The sequence below is a fragment of the Petromyzon marinus genome, chromosome 21, assembly GCF_048934315.1.
Source record: "Petromyzon marinus isolate PM22_M1 ecotype Great Lakes invasive population chromosome 21, UKy_Petmar_22M1.pri1.0, whole genome shotgun sequence".
NCBI classification, from domain to species: Eukaryota; Metazoa; Chordata; class Hyperoartia; order Petromyzontiformes; family Petromyzontidae; genus Petromyzon; species Petromyzon marinus.
In genome coordinates this window covers 8,123,787-8,150,328 of record NC_133687.1, presented here as the reverse complement: position 1 = coordinate 8,150,328, position 26,542 = coordinate 8,123,787, and the positions used below count along the sequence as shown (strand labels likewise).

Genomic DNA, 26,542 nt, shown 5'->3' with positions numbered 1-26,542 from the left:
ATAGCGGGTTGCTGAAAGGGGGCCGGGAGCAGGACTGGTTCCAGATATCTCTTTGCCACTGATGACAGCCGTGGAAAAAAATTGATTCGTTTTGCCAGGTTCGTATGCCAATGGGTTAACCACTGCGCCACCGCTCCCTTAAGAAACCATGTATTTTAATTAAAACTGACCGTTAACGTAAGTTATCGCGGGAACAACTATATCAATCTCAATATTTGTTTGGGATAGCTCAGATTAAAAGTTGTATTTTTAAACAAAATAAAAAAATATACTGTACCAGTTAAGTCAACAGTCTTTAATGAGGCAATTTATTTTGCTTGTTTAATCACAGGGTATTTGCCATACAATCTACCTCCAGTGTAGACTTTGATAAAGGCTCGTGAGTAGTTTGTGAACCCTTGACCACCTCTGCAAGTTGAGTGCTCAGCCAAAGACGGGAATGTTTGTTGCATTATAGTACACCCCTCTCTAGAACCGAGCCTGTGTATTTTGTCGTGGCATTAAAACTAAACAATGTTTTATTTCATAAAGGTAAGGCCCACCGAGCTATATAGCTCTTTTTTCAGAAGCGACCTGACCACAAGTGATAGCCCAGAGAAATGGCTTATCTGCCTTATCATCACGTGGAATTCTATAGTAGCCAAATACTCTAAACGCATGCTTTTCTACATGTGCAGGGAAAAATTCGGAGGACCTGGAGAAAAATCCACGCGAGCAAGCGAACTCCAAATATGGAACCCACGACCTCCTGCATACCAAGTGAAGGAATTAACATCTCACCACCACCAGGGGCGGAGCCAGGATTTTGACTTTGAATTTGGGGGGGGGGGCTGATTTCAATATTCTGAGATATCCAGTTTATGTTTTCCAATGGGCGCCACAAATGTATAAAACAAATTTTATTGGATTTGAACGCGGAGTTAATTAATAGATCGGAGCCGCTGATGTGGCTAATAAGTTCGATAAGTTCGAAAGGCTGCCGCTCAAGCAGCCTGCAGGGCAGTACACAAGGTGGCAGCCTGCAGGGCAGCACGAGGTGGCAGCCTGCAGGGCAGCACAAGGTGGCAGCACAAGGTGGCAGCCTGCAGGGCAGCCTGCAGGGCAGCACGAGGTGGCAGCCTGCAGGGCAGCACAAGGTGGCAGCACAAGGTGGCAGCCTGCAGGGCAGCCTGCAGGGCAGCACGAGGTGGCAGCCTGCAGGGCAGCACAAGGTGGCAGCCTGCAGGGCAGCACGAGGTGGCAGCCTGCAGGGCAGCACGAGGTGGCAGGCTGCAGGGCAGCACAAGGTGGCAGCCTGCAGGGCAGCACAAGGTGGCAGCCTGCAGGGCAGCACAAGGTGGCAGCCTGCAGGGCAGCACGAGGTGGCAGGCTGCAGCATTTTGCAGCAGCCGGATATCCGGTTATCCCGATTACCGACTTTCCCAAAATTTCAGGGGGGACTAAGCCCCCCCCCCAGCCCCCCCTGTGGCTCCACCCCTGACCACCACGATAATAAACTCGTGGGCTCACTGGCATTTTGCTGTAAAATGTCGCGGTTCACTCCCTTCATGAAGACTCCATCAACGCATCACAAGTCATGTCCGTTCAATACACCTCTGTCATTGCCACCACATTCTGCCACACATTCGTTCATGCAGAACTCCTGCACCCTCATCCTTCCATTAACGACTCAACACCCTTCTCCCTTCAGCCCACGATTAAAACCCACAAATAAGTCCTGATTTGTATTGTACACCTCCACCCCATTGTCTCGTCCAAACATTGTGAACAATGCTTAATATTGATTTTAAGCTTCCGTGACTGTAGGAATCCTTACTCTTTGGTTCTTTCGGTAAAGTCACGTAGGTAGAAAAAAAAATAGATTACGACGTTTCGATCGCAACGTAAGCAATCGTCATCAGGCGGATTACCTACGTGTCATGCTTAATATGCTTATGAAATAAAGTAAAAAAACTAATTCTGATGAACACAAAATATATCACAACATTTCACCAACTTCAGACGATGATGTCTGGTGATGTTAATGTCGAGCAAGCAAGCAGGCCGACCTTGTAAATGGGCATTCTCTTGCATTTTTTTTATCTTAAGCTTTAAGAATATTAGAGGAAGCAGAATTATTTTGGCCATTTTCAGCAGCAGCAGCTCCCGAATGATCATATTTGCGAATTGTCTTTGGCATATCACTCCGGCTATTTCTGAACCTACAGCATTCAGAATGTGCTGAGCCAATACCTTCAAATATAGCAAATAATTCAGTCACGGCAGCTTTAACCTGGCTGTCAACAAATTACTTTTCCTCTCAAAACGTATGTTTATGGAGCTTTGACATCAATAAATATTGAACATACATGCTATTAGTGTAGGAGTTAAGTTGAAGTTTGTGGACTGATTTCATTGTGAAACATTGATTTGGGGAGACGCAAATCTCAATCGTGGGTTGCTTGTTTTCATCCCTTTCACAAATTAAACGTGTTGTCAAAAGTTATCGTGAATAATGTATGTAATACTTTCAGTAACAGATCTTGGTGAACTTTTACTTAGTTAATCAGCGTCATCCCAAAGAGTTTGTGCGCATGATTGACACTTGACAGGAGATTGTAGTTGTATTCACTATTCAGATCACAGGCCACATCGCAGTGAATATTCACGTTTCCACCACTGGCTGTCCACAAACCGTAGAGATGTCCAACACTCGAGAGAAGGTGGGGGACGCACAGTGGCTCCGTTGCCACTGATATTTACGGCTATTTTCAATTGGTCAGTAAATGTCCATTGCTTGGGATTCCATTCAACGCGGTCTGCCATTCTTCATACAAAGCAGCTCTCACACAGACACGCCTGTGCAGAGGTCCTTGTCATCTGGTAAGCCCGCCCGGGTGTGAAACAACCTGAGATCTCTCAATCTGGTTAATTATTACTATGAAACGGCACACCGCTCGAAGCTGTAAATCCGACCTTAGTACTCTTGAACCCAAAATCTATCAGTTAACCGTTAACCATCTGCTTCAAAGAGCTTTAAAATTTACTTCCTTGTGCCACAAGGCCCATTTCTCTATAAACTGTGAAGACGGACTTTACTGAAAGAAGCTATTTGGATAATATCGTCAAATTCACTCGAGGTGAGTCTCTTCAGAAATCACTCTATATTTGATGTCGTAACGCGAGTGAATGATACTTCATATCGACAGCTATATTTGCATCGCATCTTTACACGTTTTCTTTTTACGAATGACTTGTTATCAACCTAGAAGCGCAACGCAACCGCAAGGGGTGGTAATCGCGTGCTAAAATAGCTAACGGCGTTGGTTGGATCAATGTACGTCGTGTATAAATCTTATACACTAAAATGCATGAATTAACAATGTTACGTGTCTGTCACATTGGTAAATATATACTGTATGTATGTTTGTTGAAATTCTTTCGCATTGTACGTAGCCAACCGTGTTAATTGGAGGTGCGGGGGAAGGACAATATTATATAGAATTTTTGGCATGACGTCTGCCGTCCAGTATTGTTTTTAATCCCAGAACTACAACGGCCAAAAAACTGTCCATAACCATCTATTTACAATATCCACATTTAGCTTTACCCACAATACCGTATTTTTTGTCATCGGGGTGCACGATTAATCCATTGTCCATGTACCGCATAACTCCCATTTTCCACAAATTGGCGGATAAGAGAAGTGACAAGATATCCCTGTTATTGGTTGGATTTTTACTGTCAGGGCCTCATCTTGTGTACTTGTGCAGTTCCCATTTACAAATAGCGCCCGTTTCACCAGTGGTGAAATTCCACATTCCTATGGCAGGTGCAATTGTATTTATGTAAGTCAAGCAACTGTTGGCTTCCCACAAAGTGGTAACTTATTTTGTCTTTTCTGGCTGGATGATGGACCTATTCGGCCCATCACATCGGGATTTGTGAGACAATCGGTCTGTCACAGCACCAGCCTATCGATGTTGCTTTTGTTAGAAGAGGAATGTGTGATCGCTCATTACACCTCGTCGTGCTGAAATAATTACGGATAACACGAATATAACACGAATTACTTTCGTCGGAGTCAAGAGTTAAAATGGCCGCATACCACTGAAAGAGTCGCGACACTTTCCATGCATTTTGCTATCATTGTACAAATTATAATCCTAATCATAGTCAACCAGAGGTTAGTGGGTGTAATCAAATGACGAAATTATATCAATATGTACAGTCCATTCACTCTTTTGCAATTTGACACAAATAAGAGGAATTAGGGTGAGGCCTAGAATTTAGGTTTGTGGTGAGAACATTCTGGAAGGTTGTGCGGAAGGTTAACTGCACGCGGCGCGCGTTTGATAAACTTACATTTACAGGGGCACATTATGGTCAGTGTTACATTTGTACTGAGGTGTTATTGGTAATAGTAGATGAGTTGTTACATAGAGCCTCAATATGCTGCCAGCTGTAGCAAACCCAAACATTTCCCATGCTTTATCCACACAGCGGAAATTACGTTTGAGTAAAATAAGTGAAAGAAAGGCTTTCGTTTTCTTAACATATCGGTGGATTTTGATACTAAGTCATCCTAGTAGTCTCAATTGGATTTTACCTCGTTAATAACGGTCATCAATCAAGCCTTCTTCTCATCCATAATATTGCAAACACGCGATTAAAGATAAAAGTAGAGTATGATTTTCTTCCCAATAACAGCAGAGCTCTCAAGCGTCACGCACCTGAGCATGACCCTCTGACAGAAACTCTGCTGAACCTCACACATGTGCGGGGCGTATTAATAGTTACGTAGTAAGCAACCAAAAGGCATAATACAGATCGCAAACGTGGTAACAGCACACGTTTACCAAAACCCCTGCTGTCCTCCCTGGTGACTTTTCAATCAGGTCTTAATTTGGGAAAAGAATCAGAATCGGTCCCCCATTCCCTTCCCTATCTTTCCCACGCTCCTACCCGACAGGGGAGGTTGGGTGCGTGGAGGGGTGCGAACACAAACACGGTAATACCCCGATTTACGTCGGGGATGTGTTCCTGAAAGGTGCGATGACGAATTTCTAAACGACGTCAATGAAAGCGGTTTAGAGGGTAGGTGCAGGCGAAGGCTGAGTGAAAGGCGACAGATACGAGAGGTGGATGGATGATGCTGTCGGCGACATTAAGCGTGGCTTGAGGTGACGCAAATCGGATAGCGGTGTTCATAATAAAGCGGCGACACATTTGTGAAACGGCGTCAAAGGGGAAGACGTAAACTCTGGGCTGTCTTACACATTAGCAGTATCAACTTGAGAGCTCCGTTAAAAGGATTAATATTGCACGATAATGGATCGGTATAATTTGTCCACGTAACATATCTCCATTACCACGTCTCACATGATCAGATGAACTCATTGATATCAAAGTGTACCGCATTATATGATTACCGCATATTCAACCCCGCCATCGGCTGTTTCTTGTTCCACCTTGTAAATTAAGAAGATGGTGGCCCAAAAGGTGGTAAACCAGCTCACAAGTGCAGCCAGGTTCTGAGAGTCGAATAATCGATTATGATCGAATCAGGGGGTTTCAGTCAGTCTTCTTTGGCTCAATTAACTTTTGAAACAGATTCATACAACAGTTAGTACTGCTGTATGAAGCTCAAGTTTCTAGTTCATACATGACTTTGCAGATGTAATTCAACATAACCTCCGGTCACTCTCTCACCATATTTCAATTGCATATTTGTAATTCTGTCATCGCTACTGCGCAGTCATTTCCCCATAAACGTCACCCACGATTCGTTCAACCAATGTCAAAGATGAATTTCAACAAACCTGCCGTTCACTTTAATCCACGTTGTGTTCAACCACCACATTGCAGGAGGGCACGTTTATATTCACCATTCTCTCCTTCACTGCTTGACTTTGAAACTCGCTTCCATGATCGATCTTTTGCTCAACTCCTATGATCTCCCTCAATTCCACAATCCAATGCGTCAGTTCGTAACTGACGTGCTATTTACACATTAGCTCCTGGTTGCTGGCCACTTTGCATTGTAGGCTGTTGGGCCTGCGCTCAGTGTCTGTGGTATTGAACAAGTGACTCACTGTGACGTGTGGTCACCTGGTGTTTGTTTGCTAAAAGGTGAAGCCCTCTACTTCCCAGGTGTTTTTGGCTGACAAGTTGCAAAGACGTTGGTGGGACCCTCCCAAACAAAATGGCACTCCGCCCGTGGGCCCTCTGTCTTCTATTTTCTTTAATGCTCTGGGCAGGTGAATTCGCACACTATATACATCTTATCACCACGCAGAGTTAGAAATGTTTTCAGCTCGCAGGTGGTATTTGAATTTGCTTTTATGTGTGTTTTTGTTGTTGTTTTTTTTGCACACAAATATAGCATACTAGGGGTTGTTGAACAACCATTTACGGCCTTCGGCCAGGAAAGTCATGAAACAAATTGCACACGAACGACGCATTCACGCAAGCACCCGATGCTCCATTTTGAAGTTTTAAAATGAAACGTCTTTGAATTGTATTATGTTTTCAATTAGATTATTGTATTTCTTCATTAAAAGCTTATATCATTTTACATCTGGAAGACTTAATTGAAAACTACATTTCGTGTGAATTTCCTCTCGTCGTTAAGTAAGATGGCCTTGCTTGGGGTTCGGTTCGATGCGGGACTTTCACCTGTTTGGGATTGCGGGATCGAGATAAGGCGACGTAGAGCTGCTGGCCGTGCGAGAAGACCGCCGTCTGCAGATCGATTCCAACGTAATCGAACGTCTTGTCCCTGCGGCTCTGTCGTTAATGCAGGGGGCACGTGTAGGTTTGCAGCGCCCCCTGCATGAAAACGACGGAAAAGGCAGTGTCCATTACAGATGGATAAAGTTGTGCGCTTACATAGTATAAGAGTACGAATGTTTAGTTTCAAATAAACAAATTATAATTTATGCTTTTGTTTTTCAGAAAATACGGATGCAGGTAAGACTCCTCTTTGTTACAACAAAATAAACGTGTAGATAAAAAAAGTTAAGTGTTAATCCTTTACCACGATCGTGTGATTTTCATCGGTTTGCGATACTGCTGTTACTCAATTATCATTGCTGTGTTCTGTAAATTCTTGCTCGGTTGTAAAATGCATTGTTACGTGATGCTAACTCTATGCTGTTTTTGTATTTCTCCATCAGTTCCCTGCAATTTTAACTTTCAACCTAATTCATCTATATTTAATGCGGAAGTCACTGAAAATTCAGAAAACAATTATGCATTTTTCAACATACCTGTTGAAGGAAATATAACAGAAATTGTTTTAGCCATCATACCAAATAATATTTTCACATTGCGAGATAAACAGCTGCAAGTGGCTAATAAAACAGCATTGGACAGAGAGGTAATCACAGTCACAAACATTACTGCAACTTAAAATCTGTTATTGCACATGCACCAAACAGCTTTCAAATACTGCCGGTCTCCAAACATTTGCGTCAAAACGGGTGAACCATATCGCGGGATCCTATAATATGCGGCGCACCATGGAGGTTAGACTGGAAATCCACAACAACTTTTCCACATATTCACACCTGTGCGGTGTGCTATGGATTTCTGCCATTAACTCGCTAAATAAATTACAAATTATAAGGGAAGTACAGCATTGACTTGTGGCTCCATTAATCCATGATAAATATCAGGATTATAGGAGACAATTTTTATTCTAAGACCCCAATGGAGCAGTGACCCCACAATTCACAGCAATTCCCATAATGCACTGGGAGGAAACCCCTAGCCTCAATAAGTTTACGGATTTTTTATTTGTTTTGGAGGGCGGCTGAAAACTATAATCCACGTAAAAAGTCGCAGTTTAAAGAGGCGAATTCCTCCTAAAATTGGTGAGACACTAACTTCGGAATTATTTCTATTTTTAGCGCGACAAGGCAAACTAATTTTCGTAGATTATTGGAGTGGCACGGCTAAAATCTCATGAAAATATGCAAAGTTTGAAAAAGGATTTTTGGAGTAACATTGCGGTACATAGCAGCTTACAGGCTTAACGAAACCCACCCACCCAACTCACAGAGGATTAATGGTTTATAATGTAATCATTGGTAACTATTAACGTACTGCATTTCAGAACTCAGGTTAATCACACGTGGCTTGCTGGCTTCAAATCCTCCTGAATTTAAGTGGTGCAAGCTGAGCTGAAGAAGAAGACTGTGACATTGGAGGCACCCAGCCACCTGACAATTAATATTATTTCAAATTACATGTTTAATTTAATACATCGGTTGCATTAAACTGCTATTTCTTTTTTTGTACAATTATAACAGACACTGGGAGAGACTGTTATTCTCGCGTTGACATGCAAATTTAATGATGTCGAAAATCGGGTAAGATATTTTACATACCTACATCACAGATGAACAATATATGTATTGATCACAGTTGTAATGTCTGCAGTGCTGAATCAAGCGCACCACATGCCCAGTCACTACATTGCAAAGCACCTTTTGTTTGACCGACTAATGGGGGGCAACATTAAAGCTGCACGGATTTGGAGCTGGGTTGACTTACCAATGATAGGTGCCAGTGGTGTCAAGATCACCTTCTGGAGAGAGGGCTCATGAAAAATGCTACAGGCCAGTTAGAGGCAGCCACCCTCCAGTAACAGGAAGGGCAGAGCAGGGACACTCACAACGACTAAAGTGTCGATCCACTAAAGCAGAGTAAGATGACATACCCGGGAATGCAGTGTTTGCATCTGCTGTCATATCAGTCAATTGACTTGTAACACTTGGGCCTATCCTGTGACCTGCCAGCGTGGTCTCACTTTACGTAGCCTCATAGTCAGTGCCGGACTAAGCTTGTGCGGGGTCTGTAAAAAATACAATTACTTTACTTGCACAGTAAAGTAATTGTATTTTTTCATTTGCTATACAGCCAGATAATACGACAAATCGCTAACCTTAAACACCCAGTCGTTCATAAAAGTCGAAGGCGGTATAGTACTATAGTAATAGAGCAAGTGCAGAATCACTGAACCAGAATTGATAGCTTGAAAGCAAATAGCGCATGGTCCCTTGAAAGTGCGGGGCCTGTAGCATATGTTACTTTTTCTGCGAGGATAATCCGGCACTGCTCATAGTGCACCTAGCCAGGCACAAGAGCTGTAGTAATGTCATTGGTGTGCAGTGTAGAACGCGGTGGATTAGTGGTTAGCGCACAGCGCTATGAATAGCGTGACCTGAGTTCAATTCCTACCCATGGTTGACATCAGTGGCTTGGGCGCAGGTTTTTAATGGGCTGTGGAAACCACTTTGGAAGAGGGGAGAGGAGATGAGTCGGTGTAAAGAATGGGGTATTTAAGGCAGGAGTGCTTGGGCTAGACCTGAATGAAGTATCTCAAAAAAGACTTGTGGGCATTTTAGGATATATTTATGACACAGATGCTAGGAAATAATTGGCAAGACAGTATATGTAATGAAGGGAACATGGCAGTTAAGTATTATAGATATAATCAGGCAAATAAGTTTTTGCTGGGTTAGGACATTTGTGTAGGATGGATGGGAGCTGGTGACCGAGATAAGATTTGGAATGAGGTTGGCGACCAAGGAGAAGACCTAAGACCAAATGGTCGGCAACTATTTTATGAAGATCCTTTCATTTTGAAATGTGACAAGTATAGATAATATTTAAGTGAAGTAGAAAGCTGATAATAACAATATCAATGACTACACTCTAAATTCCAATGATGTGAAAAACTATGATTGGAGTGAATAATAATCATTACAGAGCAATCCAATCAGGCGACAAAATAGGCTTTCAAATTTTAAGTTACGGGGAAAGCCTGTACAAACAGGTGAGTTTTAAGACACGATTTAAAAAGTGAAACAGACTCGGAATCCCTCATGGATCGAGGAAGGAGATTCCACAATCACGAGGCTGGCTGCAGAAGGCTGGATTTTCCTTTTTATCTTGATACTCGTAGATTAATCACTTTAAAATGAGCACACTGATAGGCATTGAATTTGTATATAGCGTATAAAGCAACATTACTGAGAAAATATAACACATTATATGATGATACTGCATTGGTAGGGGTGCATAAGCACAAATAACAAAACACTCAACACATTTGCCCAAAACACTGTGGCCTTAATATTTTCAATATATAACAGGTGACGTTTTGGGCAATGGCCCTTCTTGAGATATGTTTGCTATTAAGGCAGTGTTATTGATGAATGCATTCTAGTATTCTGAGCACATATAAGATGTTCAAAATTGTGGTCAGGATACCTTGAAGTTTCATATATGTATTATGCCCATCTTGAAGCTTCAATAAAGCCAAATTTAATCACTTTCCCTTTATGTTTTCTACCTTTTTCTTTACTGTATATTGATCGTTACATTTTGCTCTCTTACAAAACTGCGAGCTCAGAAAATAATTATTCAAATCAGAATATGTGGAGTGTGTCTTCAAACAGTGTAACCTACTTTAGCTGTTGAGAAAAAAAAAAAAATTTAAGAAAAATGTAACAATCATTTGTTGTTATACAAGTTATTGTTGATCAATCTTGTTTCCTTAAACATTCTAATTGCCTACTTTGACACTTTCAGGCTACTATTGCAGTAAATATTCTCGATGTCAATGAATTTGACCCAGAATTTCAAGGTACCCCTTACAAATGGAATATATCCGAGGTAAGTACAAGACGTAGTCGCACTCTTTGATCAGAAAATACTCATTAAATGTAAAAAAAAAGTTTAAAAAATGTGTGCCCAATGAGAGCAGCTGTGTTAATTGAGATACTTTGCAAAGTTAATTTGAAAAGAGCCATTTCCCAAAAACACATTCTCTATTTCACAAAGATGCACAGCTCATTGTCACAAGTTGAGCCCGTCATGGTTCAGTATCTGTATTTATAATCAGGGAATAGTTATCGCTATATAATGGAAATTTTTGGATATGTGTGTTCGAAATGTTTAGCATACTTCCCAACATGCTACAAACTTGAAATTTGGCATGCGGGTAGCTCCCATACTGTACACAATGTAAAAAGTATAAAAATAGACGTTTGTATATTTTTTTTGGGGGGGGGGGATGACCATGAAGTGTGTGACGTCAACCCGCAGTAAGACCTCTCTAACGCTGAGCTCTGACGTCATGAAATTTGCACAGCTTCTGCTGTCTGGAATTTCTAAGTGAACGCGACAATATAATCTATATTCGTTCATTGAATAAACTTAAAACTAGGACTAAACTATAAATTTCCGTGCGAAGAATATTGGTAAACCTAAAATTACAATAATATCTATAATTCTTAGACAACGCTAAATTGTTACACTTTTATATACAGGGTGGTCCAAAAGTCAGGACACATTGGGTTAGTTTATTTACTTTAACACTGGCATTGAAACATTTTAATTGTAAACATTTTATTTTGATATTTAATCTATTTTCGTTATTAATAGCTATTTGTCATCCTCTGGGGTCACCTCAAAATCCCATCGTTTACAAAACTGGACCGAGAACCCTGAATTGAGACAAAGCATAAATTTGCTAGAATAGTGCTGGATGTAATTACCAGAGAAACGTCGTACTCAAATTGTAAATGTTGTGGATTTACTCTCCAACACACCGATGGGCTGAAGTAGCATACTACACTACACTATACACTACACTATACACTATATTATACATGGCACTATACTAGTAACTAATTGGAACGTTTTGTTTACGTGACAACCCTTACTGGCTGTGTCGGGTGGTGGAGGGTTACGACACATTCATACTTATGCGATCTAACCCAAAAAAACCTTGATTATTAATAATATTAGTCGCGAGAGCTTTACGTGTTAACCTGGTTGAGAATAGTTTAAAGTAAAAACTGTGTAAAACCTATCAGGCACGATACACCTGGCTGAAATTACCAATATCATAATGAGTGAAACCTCTCACACCATATTCTTATAGTTTTCTTCAGTGTCAACGACGTTTCCTGTACCAGCAACGGACAAGGATAGAGGACAAATCACATACACCTTGGATGAATCAGTGGTAAGGCGATAAGGCAATAATACATTAAACGTTCAAAGTTGAAATGTATGACACTTGTAGTACAGAACTCTGTGTTGCAGACAACAGAACATTGAACCCCTCAACCTGCAACACCAAATCATCCAGAATGCCACCACCAGACTTCATTTTACAAGACCACAATCATTCCAATGCAGGTTTCCCTCGTTTTATGTGGGTTCTGTTTGTGTGATATTTCTACCCGAAATGAGCTATATGCGGTTTGAATTCACTCGGTCGGACGTGGGACAATATTATATGTACTCTATGCTCCATCTCGTGCAATGCATTGTAGGTGACTGTGCCATTTCACTTTGTGCGCCTTGTTTTTGAAACGCATCTACCATGTAAAGCGAGGGAAGCCTATACATTGGATCATGTCAGTGATAACATAATCTATGGGCTCACCCCTACCCACCTATATCTCATCTCACTCTACCACTCCCCATCACCTAGTCTCCATTCCAGTAACCTCAGGTGCCACGGTGGTGAGATGTTATCTCCTTCGCCTGGTATGCAGGCCGTGGGTTCGATCCCGAACCCTGACCCCTATATATTTGGAGTTGGCATGTTCTCCCCGTGGTCTTGTGGATTATTCTCCAGGTCCTCCGGGTTTCCTCTTCACATTTAGAATCAACATCACGCGTTTACAGTATATGGCTGCTATAAATGTCCACGTGATAAGCCACTTCATTGAGCAATGATTTGTGGGCAGGTCGCTTCTGAAATAAATATATATAGCTCAGTGAGCCTTACCTGGTTAAAAAAATAAGTTTACTCTTTGGTTCATTTGGTAAAGTCACGTAGGTATAAATTAAATCACGACGTTTCGGGCGCAACACAAGCGTCCGTCATCAGGTGGGACAACCACAGCAAGAAACAATTTCTGAGGTGGGCAAAAGGGCTGCCGTGACAAGAGGCTATATAGGTAAGAGAGGGGGGAGGAGCCAGGGAGGAGAGATAGAGAGGGGGGGTGTGGGGTAGGGGGAGTGGAGCGCTGCTTTAATTTATTTTGTTTTATACCTACGTGACTTTACCGAAAGAACCAAAGAGTATGGATCCCTGCAGTCACGAAATTTCAAATCTAGATGAAAATAAGTTTAGTTTATAGTTTAACCTAAAAGCCTCTTGTCAAAACCTCCAGTCAACTTCCATTCAGTCTCAGGTCACTCCTCGGCTGTTCCTGTTGTATACAATTCCCTCCTGCCAGCCTACGAATTGTAGAAACCCTTTCCTTGCTCATAGTCCAGTCTCAAGAATGTCCTGTCTCCTCTGCCGATGACTCTCTTCCTCTGTAACAAAAATTGTCTTCGTCTGCACCTTAACAATACTCATCTCTACCCTGCTAAGTAAGCCATCTGTTGCACCACCGATACGCACGGTTAGCTACGTACGGTGCGAAAGAAGTTCAACATACATACATTGCCTCTTATTATTTTTTCAAATCTACTCAGCCGTGTCAATGTGCATGCATGCCCCGACCATGTGCCCAGAGTTGGCGGTTCCACTTTGATTTTAAGCTTTCGTGACTGCAGGAATCCATACTCTTTGGTTCCTTCGGTAAAGTCACGTGACGGACGCTTGTGTCGCGCCCGAAACGTCGTGATTTATTTTATTTTATTCCTACGCGACTTTTACCGAAAGAACCAAAGAGTATACTTTACAAATGCAATCTGTATTCTGTAATTACTTTCAATGTAAATTACTGCAATGGTCTACGTACTTGTTTTAATAGAAAATAATATATATATACCGTAGTTCGACAATGTGGAAGCGATCACTTAGGTGTAAAACGATGAGTTTACGTTTGAGCATTCCACTGTCAGACCCGATGTAGCACTTCATTTCATGAAACGATGTGTTGATAGCACGGGATTTAAAGTACTGTAGAGCAATACCCCGGTTTTACGTCGGGGATGCATTCCTGAGCGACGCAACGGACATCCAAACGGCGTAATCCAAAGCAATTCACAGGGTAGCTTCATAGCTCGTCGGATTGCTACAGCTTAAATTAAGATTCTGATTCCGGAGGCGAAGGCCGAGAGGCGACGGACACGAGAGCGGACGGATGATGCTGCGAGCGACGTAAAGTGTGGACTGAGGCGACATGAATCGGGTCGTGGTATATTTTCTTTAATATGTAAAAAGCCAGAACCCTGATGTCACGCTAACGCCGCAACGCGCTCATTAATGATCATGAGCGGGTCACGTCACTCCGCATGGAGCACCACCCTCTCATTAATAATCATGAGTGGTTTACGTCACTCCACATGCCCCGCCCCCCTCATGGGTGACGTCACCCCACATGGTGCACCCCCCTCAATAATGAGCGGGTGACGTCATTCCACCTGGAGCACCCCTCCCTAATTAATAATCATGAGCTGGTGACATCACACCATATAGAACACCACCTCAATAATCATGAGCGGAACATGATTTCAGACGAGCTTTTTTTGCCCGTCCAAGGACGGGTGTATATTGCAGTAAATTTGAAATATTCAACAGAAAAATTGTTCAGCTCATGATTATTAATGAGGGGGGGGCGGGGGGTTGCCCCATGTAGAGTGACGTCACCCGCTAATGGTTATTGGGGAGGGGTGCGGCATGTGGAGTGACGTCACCCGCTCATGATTATTAATGAGGGGGGGGGGGGTGCGACATGTGGAGTGACGTCACCCGCTCATGATTATTAATGAGGGGGGGGGTGCGACATGTGTAGTGCGCTACCTTTTTGTGCGTTCGTGTAAATTTCCACACGGGCATGAATATTAATGAAGGGGGGGGGGGGCCTCTTTTGCAGTGACGTCACACACGGATGTAGCACTGTGCTGCGTAGATTTACTTTTTACCGTCACTTTCTGGAAAGAAATGTCATTTGAAGCGACTTTGTGGAATAGATTATTTATTTCAGTTCGACCTTCCTCTGTGTTAGTGTAAAAATCCACCCACTCATGAATATTAATTAAGGGGGGTGGGCCTCATGTGGAGTGACGTCACGCGTGGGGGGCTTATGTGGAGTGACGTCACGTGCGGGACACACATTCTTGGCCTATTATAGTTGTAATTAAATACTTCAGATTTACTGCAATCAACCCGTCCTTGGACAGGCTTTAGGCTAGTTATTGTTAGTAAAGCGACGGCGTTTTTGCGAAACGATGTAAAAAAAGGGGGGAGACGTAAATCAAGAGGTATTACGGAAAATGCATTTGCTGTGGTGATTACATTGGCCCCACGTGTCTAAAATTGGCATCGCTCAACTCATTGGGGGGAATCCGAAACGGCATCGGCGTGGCAGCTGCTCTACTACCAATGTGTGGACTAGCACGTGGACTGGGGAACGGAATTAGCAGAAACGCGCATACATTAATCAAGGGGAACGTGTGGGGGCTGATGCCGCCCTCCTCCTCTCCCCCCTCCTCCTCCGCCCCTTCTCGTCGAGCTGCCGCCGATCAAGTGATCGGCCTCCCCGCACCAGCGTCCTCTCTGTGGGACATGGCTAGTGGCTGGCTCCCCACCGCCTGGGGTTATCCCACACACTCCCCACGTACACCACCACGAATGCGGAGCTGGCTACGTGCGCTCGTGAACACACTGCGTAAAACGCACTGTGCAAACACGCACGCGGGCGGCTTTAACTCACCCCTCCCTCGCCCTATTAATCACGCGGCTGCACGAACATGATGGGAGCCGTTAATGAATTACTACCCGCGCTGCCTCACACACCCGCACGTACTCGCACCACACCTACGCTGTCCCCACCCGCACAGAAATCACACCACACGGATCCTCTGTGCTAAAGTTTATTAATGGCGCCAATACGCATTACCCAGAGGAGGAATATTTTGCAAAGAGAGCCTAGTGTAACTCTGCCTATAAACCCAGTTCCTCAAACGTTCTACCACATACCTCGTAGCTGTACTCACGGCGTTGCACGGACGCTGTGAGAGTCGGAAGGAGAAGGACGAGTGAAACCCTCGCTTATCACTGCCTCGTAGCAGCACTCGCGGGCATCACACGGATGCTGCGAGCGGCTCAAGGAGGCAGGACAGCAGGGGAGGGGTCTGGATCGCCTGGAGGTTGAAGACAACTCCCTTCACCGTCCCGGGGCACCTATCTTTATTCTCTACACTTCAAAGGCCCAGGGTGACGTCATACCGCGCGGCCAATCGGGCGCTTACCCGTGCTCACCGTCATCGTCCCTCTCCACCGTCTCTACCGTGGCCTACTCCCCTCACTTCAAAGGCCCAGGGTGGCATTGTACTGCGCAGCCAATCGCGTGCTCACCTGCGCCGTCTACATGGAGGGCCGCGGGGTCTGCTGCTGCCCTTCTGGCCTAATATTTCACCCTCCGCCTCTCCCAGTGTCGTGAGTAACTCAATGCGGTTGGCCCAGTGAATCTTTTCGTTCTGCGCCCATGCAAATCTTCAGCCAATTTAGGGGCACCGCAGTGTGACCTGTCCTGTGAGGGTCGGCCAATCTCCTGGCACCGGGAAACCGTGGGACTCTCCCTCTAGAGGCCCTTCGGATTAAAACCCGATGTGTCAGGCAACCCCCCATCAGGACACTACGTGGGTGCACTGTGTGTGTTTAGTGTGGGGGCCGGGAGGGGAGTGCGGCATTTGCGGAGTTTCTCCGTGGTAGTGGCACCACAAATGCCATCAAGCACTTTTGGAGCACTTAGTCCAGCTGAGGACTGTTGAAGCAACAGGGTGTGTTTGGAAACAAGGGTTTAACTTCAGAGGTCGGATTGGCGTTATCTGTTTGCAGTTCATATCTGATCATGTTCACTGTCTTTCATTCCACAGCCTGGTGTCGAATATTTCGAGGTTCCATTGCTCTTCAAGGGAGAAATTTCCCTCAATAAAACATTGAAGTATGAAGATCTGTACGCACGTAATCTGACGACCATTGCACTCATTGTGAAAGCTACGGTAAGAAAGTCCCTTGAATTAAATGTATCCCGAAAAGTTCAGTACATTTTATGTTTTCACGAAACTTATTTAATTAAGATTGAATGTGTATTTATTTCTTAGCTGAGGTACCCGGCGTTGAACGGAATAAATTAGTGGGTGCCAACATTAAGGGGCAGAAGCTAAATTGAGGAAAGGAAATATGATTAAGTTTAAGACATTGCATGAAGTTATTTTCTAAAATGTATTATCTGGCCATTCAAATGTATTTGACGTTAATGCAGGGATGTGGGTAAACCGCATTTGTGGTCTTTCCATTGGGCGCAAGTATGAAAAGGTTCCTGCTTGCACCAACCCTGGAGCGTGCTGCATAACTGCCCATGGGAGAAACCTAAAGTTAGCAGGTCAACTCGTGCAACCTGCAGCGACTGTCCTTGTGCCTTGTTAATGGACATTAACAAGGACAGCCCGACAGGAAACTGGAGTCGTTTGAACTCATAAGGAACATCATTTGGAATTAGTGGTAGGTCAGGAATAATGACATCGTCTTTTTTGGCACACTCTGTAATTAGTTTCCTCAATGACACGAGGAAGTCGATTTTTCACACACAGCCGAGTCCCGTTGCAGCACTTTGGAGGATCTAGATTCCTTAGCAGCATGATAGGGGAACCTTTCTCTAGGACTCGTTTGTGAGGTGGCATTCATGGTGGCTGCCAATGCATTGAGGAACTCTGTGGGATAATGGACTGCCTGGTCCGTTTCAAGAACATTGTCAATCGACATGTATGTCCGTTCTTGATCAGGTAGATGCTTGAGGATATTGTCATTAATAATGTTTACTGTATCATTTTTATGTGCAAGGATGGCTCTTTCACACAGCCACATTTGGCATCTTTCATGCATGATGAGGCACAGTTCAAAGTCCCACATGGACCATGCAGCATATGTTTGAACCCAATCTGGGAAAAGTGCTAGATCCTCATTTGCATTTTAAAGCTCGGCACTTATGCATGAGTCAATCTGGTTTGATCTGATCTGTTTCTTGAGCTAAGGAAAAATGCGTGCATGAGGCAGTCCCCTTTTTTGCCACTCAATCGAGTACACGTAGCAAGCGCACTTCACCAAAGACTTTAGCTTTGTTATGTTTCAGGAGTTTCATGAGGATTATGACATTTTGATGGAAAACTCTGTCCTCTAGTTCATTTCTATCTTCTGTCTTTTGACCAGGCAGGAACTCTGATTTTATTTCAGGGCAATTTGGATTGCATGTGAAGATGATGAACAGATCTGGAATGGCATAGTTTCTGACATATGTTGTGGCATCTTGGGTCCTCTCTTACATGTATCTGGGACCACTAGAAAAGGAGGATGGGTTGTCCAATGTTGTCTGGATTTCTATAATTGGCAATGGCATCTCTCAAGTGTTCATAAATCTCCAACCTAAGTTTGTTCTGGTAAAGTTTGAAATATAGAAGTCTCTCGCTTTTACTTTTTGCATACATATCAGACGTGTCTCTCTGGCTTCAGGTGTCTCAGCTGTCCTATACGTGGAGGCTCTTGTCCTGTCAGCATTTTGACGCGTTTGTGTGACTTCATGCGTGTCAGCTGCCCTGGAAGTCGAGGCATCTCAGATGCTCTATACGTTGAAGCTCTTGCTCTCTCAGCATCCAGACGTGACTGCCTAGTTGATGGGGTTTCAGTGGCTCTGGTTGTTGCGTCTCTAGTTTTTTGAGCTTTCAAATCAGAGGCGTCTTTCTTCAACTCGATTCCTGCCTCCTTCTTTCCTGTGAGGAGGAGCTAGGCCCCAATTTGGGATGTGTTTTGGGACCCATATTGTTTGTTGAATTGCTTCTTGAAAAAGGACCAAGGTTTTTCTGTCAGTATTGTTTAGTCATGAAGAGGACTGGAGGACTTTCGGAGCAGGGGAAGTTTTTGTGGTTGCTTGTGGGGTATATTAATCCAAACATATACCCATAGTTGGTATGGTTTGTTGTTTACCACTTAAACTTGTGTGCAGTTATTTCTATTATGCAGTTATTTCTGTTACGCAGTTCTCTCATTGTGGAATGCATCAACTTGTGTGCAGTTAGTTCTGTTCTGCGGTTGGTAATGCCTTATGGATCATCATCATTGAGACTGTATGTTCCTCCTGATTACCCTGGAGGGAATGCAACCACACTGAGACACAATGCATAGCAAGTTTTACTCCCTTGAATCAGTTGTGAGCATTGTGCGGCATTGAATAACCATTGTTGCATCCAGGGACCTTCCGGGGATGTCTGGGGTGCGGGCTAACAGCACGGTGACCCTACTATAGTTGTCCCTGACCACCCCCAAAAATTTCAGCTTCAAAACCCACAGATTTGGCCTTGCAGTCCTTCTCTGGGACCACAGAGACCACCAAGCGGAAAATGGAGAGCACTTTTTACATGAAATCAAGGGTGCCAAACCACTGTTTGTATAAAGTTTCTGAATATCTGGACTCGTTTGGTACTTTGTCTGTGGGCAGGGCAAAGAACCTCCCCCAATCCCCTCCCTGGATCCTGACGTGAAATCAGACATCACTTTTTTTATGAAACCAAGGATGCCCGAACAACTTTGCCCTCGTGAAGCTTTTTTTTAATATATATCTGGACTCCTTGGGCTACTTTGTTTAGTTGGCGGGACAAAAAACAACCCCTCCGATCCACCCCCTGAATCCAGAGCAGACCCTGACCTGCCCTAAGACCTGAAGGTGGTCATCCTTGACCACCCTGCGAAGGTTGCAACCGAAAAGTTTCCCAACCCACAGAGGGGGGCCCTGCAGACCCCACGGTTTTGGCCAAGTAACACGAGAGGTCGCTAACCAAAATCAAACGTTCCCAACTGGGTTCTGGAACCCCCAATCCGTTGTCCACACATTTTTAGGTGCCCGCGAACACCCATTTAGAAACCTAGTTGGGCGGCCGGAGGGGAGGGGGTGTGGTTAAACTAGCCTAAGACCTGAAGGTAAAACTCCTGGTTCACCCTGCAAAGGATTCACGTCTCTCTATCTTCAAAACGGTGTGAATGCATCCTGGCAAGCGAATATACAGACACACACACATCCTCCTTTGTTTATATAGATGTATTCCTTGCTAAAATATTTCAGCAGGAAAAAAGCCTGAAGATGGAACATCTCGTTTGCAAGGGTGTCCAGGGTATCAGTTGTCACGTCACAAACACGTACAGGAATCTCTAACTTATACAGTACACTTTCACACATTGAGAGTCATACCCAATCAAACACGTAATAAATGCATAAATAATTATATCTATTACACTGCCAATCCATTCAGAATGTACTCGAGCTGTAACATTTACACATGGTGTGGGAGTGTGCCTTAATTATCGCTGCCATATTGTAGTGTGACTGGGACAACATTCCATGTTAAAGCAGCTCGTTATTAGAATCAGGAGTGTGCCTGTGTGGATTTCTTTAACTCTTAGAGACAGTTACATTGTTATAACTTTGGAACAAAAGAACATAATTATTGTGGGGATGAACTACAATATGTGCTGTTGATAGACAGCTATGTGGAACCGTTCTTAATTAACTGCTCAATGTTGTCTGACTGAAGAGTGTCTACAACTGTGATGATGGTTAGAATCACCAGCGAAACATCACAGTACTTGAATTTGGGTTTACTCTCCAACACACCCGGTGTGTTGTACTAGTAACTCATTGGCACGTTTTATTAACGTGACAAGCCTCGCTAATTGACTGTGTCGGGTGGTGGTGAGTTAACGACGCATTTATATTGATGTGCTCTGACCCAAGAAAAAAACCTTCATTAACTGTGACGTGTTCATATTGTCTTCGAGAAATATTGAAAAAACAATTATGTTCATTTCACTCGGGACATTTGGTCAAACGCAAAACACCGTACAACTAAATCACACGCAATGGAACGTCAAGACGCCGGCTTGAAGTGACAGCAACTGAACACGGCGTGTTATCAAACGAGTTTACAGACCCTTCGTATGAACCTTCACAAATTGGGCTCCTTCGTTTCAGGACTCCAACCCGAGTAGAAACGCCACAGGCTACACGAATAGGACGAGCACCGCCACAGTCACCGTCTCCGTGATAGACCAAGATGATCAGCCACCAATCTTCCAGCCGAAGGTCTGCTCCACAGTGGCTGACAAACAGCTGTGCGTGAACGCAAAGTACTCAGCAACGGTCAGAGAGAATGTGATGGAGGTGAGTTGGCCCTTAACGCTCCCAACATGCAATTACATTTACCGGTTACAATGGAAAGTGAGGTTATTTTAATTGGCTATATGTGCACATTGCATATTCTATAAGACATTGTGTTTGGCGAAGTCTATGAATTAAATGTACAACTGCGTGATTTACAGCTTTAGTTTCAATGCAAGCACTTCCCCTTAATATTAACAATGGCAATATAATGTTTTGGCCACTTTCCAGTGTCATGGCTGAGAAACGATACAATGTACGAAGGTGACAATGGAAAAACAATCATAAACACATGGGAGACAATATCAGCAGATACACATAAATCAATTAATATTACCACAACATCCAGTCCTGTAAAAAAATCTATTTGAAACGTGTCCTGAGGTATTCAAGTGCCTTTCCTTTGAATTGCATTCTTCAGCACGAGTGGTGATTAAATGGCATATTCCTGGTAAACAGGAGCCTTGAGGTGACCCTAATAAATAGTAATCTGCCGTGTTGAGATCAGATTACCGGCGTGTTGAACTGTTTCCCAGCTGCGACAAAGCAAAGTGGTCAAAGGGATGTCATGGCTGCCCTGCATACGTGGCAGTGGGCAACTTAGTGCAGAAATACAATTCCACTCTAGAATGCTCCACAGTGTATCTTGACAGTTTTCACAGTCACTGAGGTCTCTTTACATCTAGGAAAGTATTGTCTTTGCTCCTGCACAAATCCGTGCGGAAGATGGCGATAAGGGAATCAACGCTATCATAAAGTACGCGCTTCTGTCTGGTAAGTGCTGTCCTGAAACATCACGTCCAATTTGGATTGCACAGTCAGACCACAAAGATGAATCATCGCGTTTTACACTTGTGTTACTTATTTCATAAAGCGTATCATGACCGTTAAAACGTTCAAACATTTGCACATGAAAGAGCTGTCTTCGGTGTAGTGGTGCTGTAATTTACCGAAGTATTCAGTAGACTCGGTAAAAGATAACTCTGACAGCGCTGAAGTCAAAGTCAGCTATATTTGTTGACATTTAAAAACGTTGCACAACTGTGTATCATGATGCAGGTTCTGCCATATTTTGTTATCGCGAGAAATGCTCAGGTGTGTTTAACCCCATATTTGCCAGTCTCCCTCACTACTCCACAGCCAAACCCGGCAGCAGTGTCACATGGCAAATATCCCCCCTCGAATCTCTCACTTCTCAAAGCTCCCCAAACCCATCCACGTGCTCACCTGACTTTTAGTCTTCCCAAGCACATGACGTAGAAATTGGACCCTTTGTAAGACACCAAACTCTCACTGGGCCATATCCACCATCTCCTCCCTGTCTCCTAGACCAGGGGTCGGCAAACTTTCGAAGCAGAAGAGCCATTTTTTAAATATTTTTTTTTATTTTTGTCTGACCAAACTAGTTCGAGAGCCGAATCATACGCAGAGCTACTTGTACACAAACACAGCAGGTATACAGCAGATGGCAAACACGCATTCTGACTTAAATAAACAAAATAGTGTTGATTTGAAGTTTTCGTGACTGCAGGAATCCTTACTCTTTGGTTCTTTTGGTAAAATCACGTATTTAGATACAGCGGTTCTACTGCTGTATCTTTCTACCTGATGACGAATGCTTGTGTTGCGATCGAAACGTCGTGATTTTTTTCCTACCTACGTGACTTTACCGAAAGAACCAAACAGTATAAACAAATTAGGTGATCAAAAGTCTATTTAGTTGTTTGCCCCTTAGTTATTATTTAACGATACAGTTTGACCGTGGTACATTACTGTTGTCGCCAAGACATTCCATAGTGACCCATTCCCTGCCATATTTCAGAAATTATCTTGACGTTAAATTATGTTTTAAGATTTAAAACAAATGTGTATAAACGGCTTCCCGCAATGGGGCAGCCAAAGAGCAACCGCATGCGGCTCCGTTGCCGCTAGTTGCTGACCCCCTGTCCTAAATCAATAGAAAACAGAAACGCGCCCCTCCTGTTAAGCCCTCATCGGGCCTTTTGAACTGTGATCACATTTGAACACCGTGCGAATCCAAACTGGATGTCTGGCCATCTTAAGTTAGCTTCGTTTGCTTTTGATTTGCACGAACTGCTAAAATGTGTGTCCGTATGTCATTGTACGTGCAAATGGTGGGGAGCGGTAGTGTAGTGATTCCCGCTCACGACCAACATCACCGGTCCTGGGCCTCCCCTAGGTCAGCTCGGCCTCAAATGAGTGCTTGGTGTTGTGTGTAAACTTGGCCACCTGGGAGACAAACGCAGCCGGGCGTGGTGCTTGCCACCCTGCTAACCTTCAGAGGTGCTCGCTAACAGAATTTGCCCAAGAGTCTGGTTAAGGCTGTACGTGGGATATTTGTTCAGTTTTTGTATGTGCCAGCACTGCATGGTTCGACTTTGATATCTGTTTCTGATTAAGTTGAAAAAGTGAGCTCGCTGCATTGCCTCTTATCTCTATACTAGGGATTGTTCGGGGACGCCTGTGGCGCCCCTCACAACCATTTACGTTCTTCGGCCAGGAATGTCACGAAAAAAATTGCACACGAACGACACATTCACGCAAGCACCCGATGCTCCGTTTTGAAGTTTTGAAATGAAACATATTTTGAATTGTATTATGTTTAGAATTAGATCATTGTATTTCTTCATTAAAAGCTTATATTATTTTACATCTGGAAGACTTCATTGAAAACCACATTTCGTGTGAATTTCTTCTCGCCCTTAAGTAGATGGCCTTGCTGGGGGTTTGGTTCGATGCGGACTTTCACCCGCCCCTCTATAGCCCCTGCCAAGCGTTGGTTGGCTGCTTGGTCCCGGTCACGTGACGCACTTCAACCAATCCATGCCGCGTTAGTCACAATGACAGAATCACAGATCTGGGTGTTTATATATTAGGATACTAACCTTGTGATGTTGTGTTTTTAGAAAATGATTTCTTTGAAATCGATGCAAGCAATGGACAAATACGCATGAAAGAAGTAGTGCCGAGCAAGACTCAGACACCTGAAATTAATTTGCAGATTGTGGTGTGTAAATATGGCATTATGTTCTTACATTTACCATGTTTTACATTCATTCCACAAAATAAGTCATGAATTCCTCCTCGTGGGGCATGATTTTTGTGGAATGTTTCACCGTATTTAAATCTGCTTACAAAGATTTGGGGGGGGGGGATATTTTTGGTTATATAACAATCTCATAAGATAGATAATGGTTATGCAACGCCACTATGTAACCATGAAGTCTAGACTTTGACCTGACTAAATATAAACAGTACCACTATATAAATTTTTTAAAGAATGTCTGCCATAAAAAAAAAGTCAAATAATCTAATAACATTGAAGTAGCATCCATTTTTGTGTGTTGCGCAAGTGCCGTAAACCGTCCGAACGAAATGAAGCATTCAAATAGAGTTTGTTTTTTCACAGGCATATCAAGATGACTTTCAAAAATTCACAACTACCACAGCCACCATTAAAGTGGTCACCAAAAATGAGAGTCACCCCGCGTTCCCTGAAGTGGAATACTGTGGCCATGTTCCCAACAACGCCGACGTCGTCTTTGCCACGATGTGCAACAGCCCAAACACCCTACAGCTGCAAGTCAACGATGCGGATTACGCCACTGTGAGTGGCACCTTACACCGGCGCGTGCTGCTACCAACATCCCAGACAACAGAAGGGATCTTATTTTTTTAACTTCTTTCGCACCCTACGTAGCCAACAGTGCTAATTGGCCGAAACGCCGTGAGAATATTATTGCGTTATTTTATTTTATCAATTTATTATTTTATTCTCATTCTACGTGACTTTACCGAAAGAACCAAAGAAGACACACAAAGCAGTTTTAAAGAAATTAAGTTTCCAATCTCGATTTAAAAGTGCATAGCTCCAGTGGCTTCCTAATATCGGAAGGAAGAGCGTTCCAGACGGGTGCTGAAGCGCATCTGAAAGCGCCACGCGATGCAGTGATCACCTTCTTTGTTCGATGATTGGCCAAAAGCTGCTGCTAGGATCACCGGCGTTCTCATGATGCTTTATGCTCCTTGACGAGAAGGACACAATTACCAAAATGCACTTCTTCTGAACTGGTTATTTCGCATAAAGCGTAAGGCTGAGAGGCTGTGCACATGCACATTTCTGTTTCTGTCTGACACTATGTTTACTGTGGGGATTTTCTCGTCATTACAGATTCAAACAAACATCCAAGGGAGTATTTTTTTTACATTAAAATCCCAAACCAAAACTTCTCTCATTGACAAAAACTACAAATAACTGGATACATTTGCTGCTGAACTCTTAATACTTTTGTAAATCATATAAATGGAAGTTTTTCCAAATTATTATTTTCACATACTGTACTTTGCAACCTCCCTACTGTCCACAAAACAATTGTGGATACAAGGAGAAAAACGTTAACGTGTGAAACTGATATAATTAATATAAGAAAAGGTTTTACCCTTTCTGCCAATCAAACAGCAGATGTTAAGATCTTAAAACACCAAACAGAAACCTTTTGTAAGGAATCGTGTCTGCATTAACCACACACACAGAACTTGTGGTGAACATGCAAACAGAAAAACGTGCTCTGTTAACATATGCAGTGCATGTTTTGATACTGGCAAGGGAGGTCTGAATGCCCTGATAGTGGCATTGTCTTTGTGCTGGTCGCCACCTTTGGCGTCCTCTGGTCTAACACCGTTTGAGGCTTGGCTCTGAAGAAAGCTGTCTCTGGTGTGGACCAATCAGTTGCAAAGGCAATGCATCATCATATTACCAGAGCATCTTCTTGGTTCTTTCGGTAAAGTCACCACGTAGAAGGGAAATAATAAAATAATAGATATAAAACATTTGATTTTTTTATTTAAAGCTTTCGTGACTGCAGTAATTCATATTCTTAGCTCTTTCGGTATAAAGTCACGTTATTATTTTATTGTTTCCCTTCAACGTGACTTTACCGAAAGAGCTAAGAATATAAAACATTTGATTTACTTTTATTATTTTATTATTTCCCTTCTACGTGGTGACTTTACCGAAAGAACCAAGAAGATGAATCCTTGCAGTCACGAAATGCTTCAAATCGAAATTTTACCAGAGCATGTTTTTTTGTTTGCATGTTCATCACAAGTATATGTGTGTGCGGTTAATTCAGACACGATTGCTTACAAAAAGGTTTCTGTTTGGTGTTTTAACATCAAAACACCTGCGTGTTATTGCCACAAAGAGGAAAATCTATTCTAAGATTATAATTTTTATACTGGCAAGGCAGGTTCCATGATGGTTATCGTTCGGTTGACTTTGCAGAAAGCAACATTTTTGGCCCATTTCCTGAAACGTCGCCTATTCTATTTGTCTTCCTTTTAAGGCC

The 26,542-nt window shown here is 43.2% G+C and overlaps 1 protein-coding gene across 18 annotated transcripts in view; it reads left to right on the top strand.

Moving 5' to 3' along the window:
• The first annotated feature begins 2,619 nt into the window (after positions 1 to 2,619).
• LOC116944326 (cadherin-related family member 5-like) overlaps positions 2,620 to 26,542 on the top strand; it is a 54,411-nt gene continuing 30,488 nt past the window's right edge. For 3 of the 18 annotated variants that reach the window (XM_076068518.1, XM_076068512.1, XM_076068508.1), the window contains exons 1-12: positions 2,625 to 3,119; positions 6,133 to 6,239; positions 6,937 to 6,951; positions 7,158 to 7,360; positions 8,295 to 8,354; positions 10,582 to 10,665; positions 11,939 to 12,022; positions 16,846 to 16,971; positions 20,988 to 21,176; positions 21,860 to 21,947; positions 24,101 to 24,201; positions 24,604 to 24,801. In XM_076068518.1, the coding sequence (XP_075924633.1) occupies positions 6,185 to 6,239; positions 6,937 to 6,951; positions 7,158 to 7,360; positions 8,295 to 8,354; positions 10,582 to 10,665; positions 11,939 to 12,022; positions 16,846 to 16,971; positions 20,988 to 21,176; positions 21,860 to 21,947; positions 24,101 to 24,201; positions 24,604 to 24,801 (1,203 nt within the window). In that variant the 5' untranslated portion in view covers positions 2,625 to 3,119; positions 6,133 to 6,184. Of the gene's footprint in view, positions 3,120 to 6,132; positions 6,240 to 6,936; positions 6,952 to 7,157; positions 7,361 to 8,294; positions 8,355 to 10,581; positions 10,666 to 11,938; positions 12,023 to 16,845; positions 16,972 to 20,987; positions 21,177 to 21,859; positions 21,948 to 24,100; positions 24,202 to 24,603; positions 24,802 to 26,542 lie in introns of all 18 variants that reach the window. The other 15 variants (XM_076068513.1, XM_076068516.1, XM_076068515.1 and 12 more) reach the window with 12 other exon arrangements.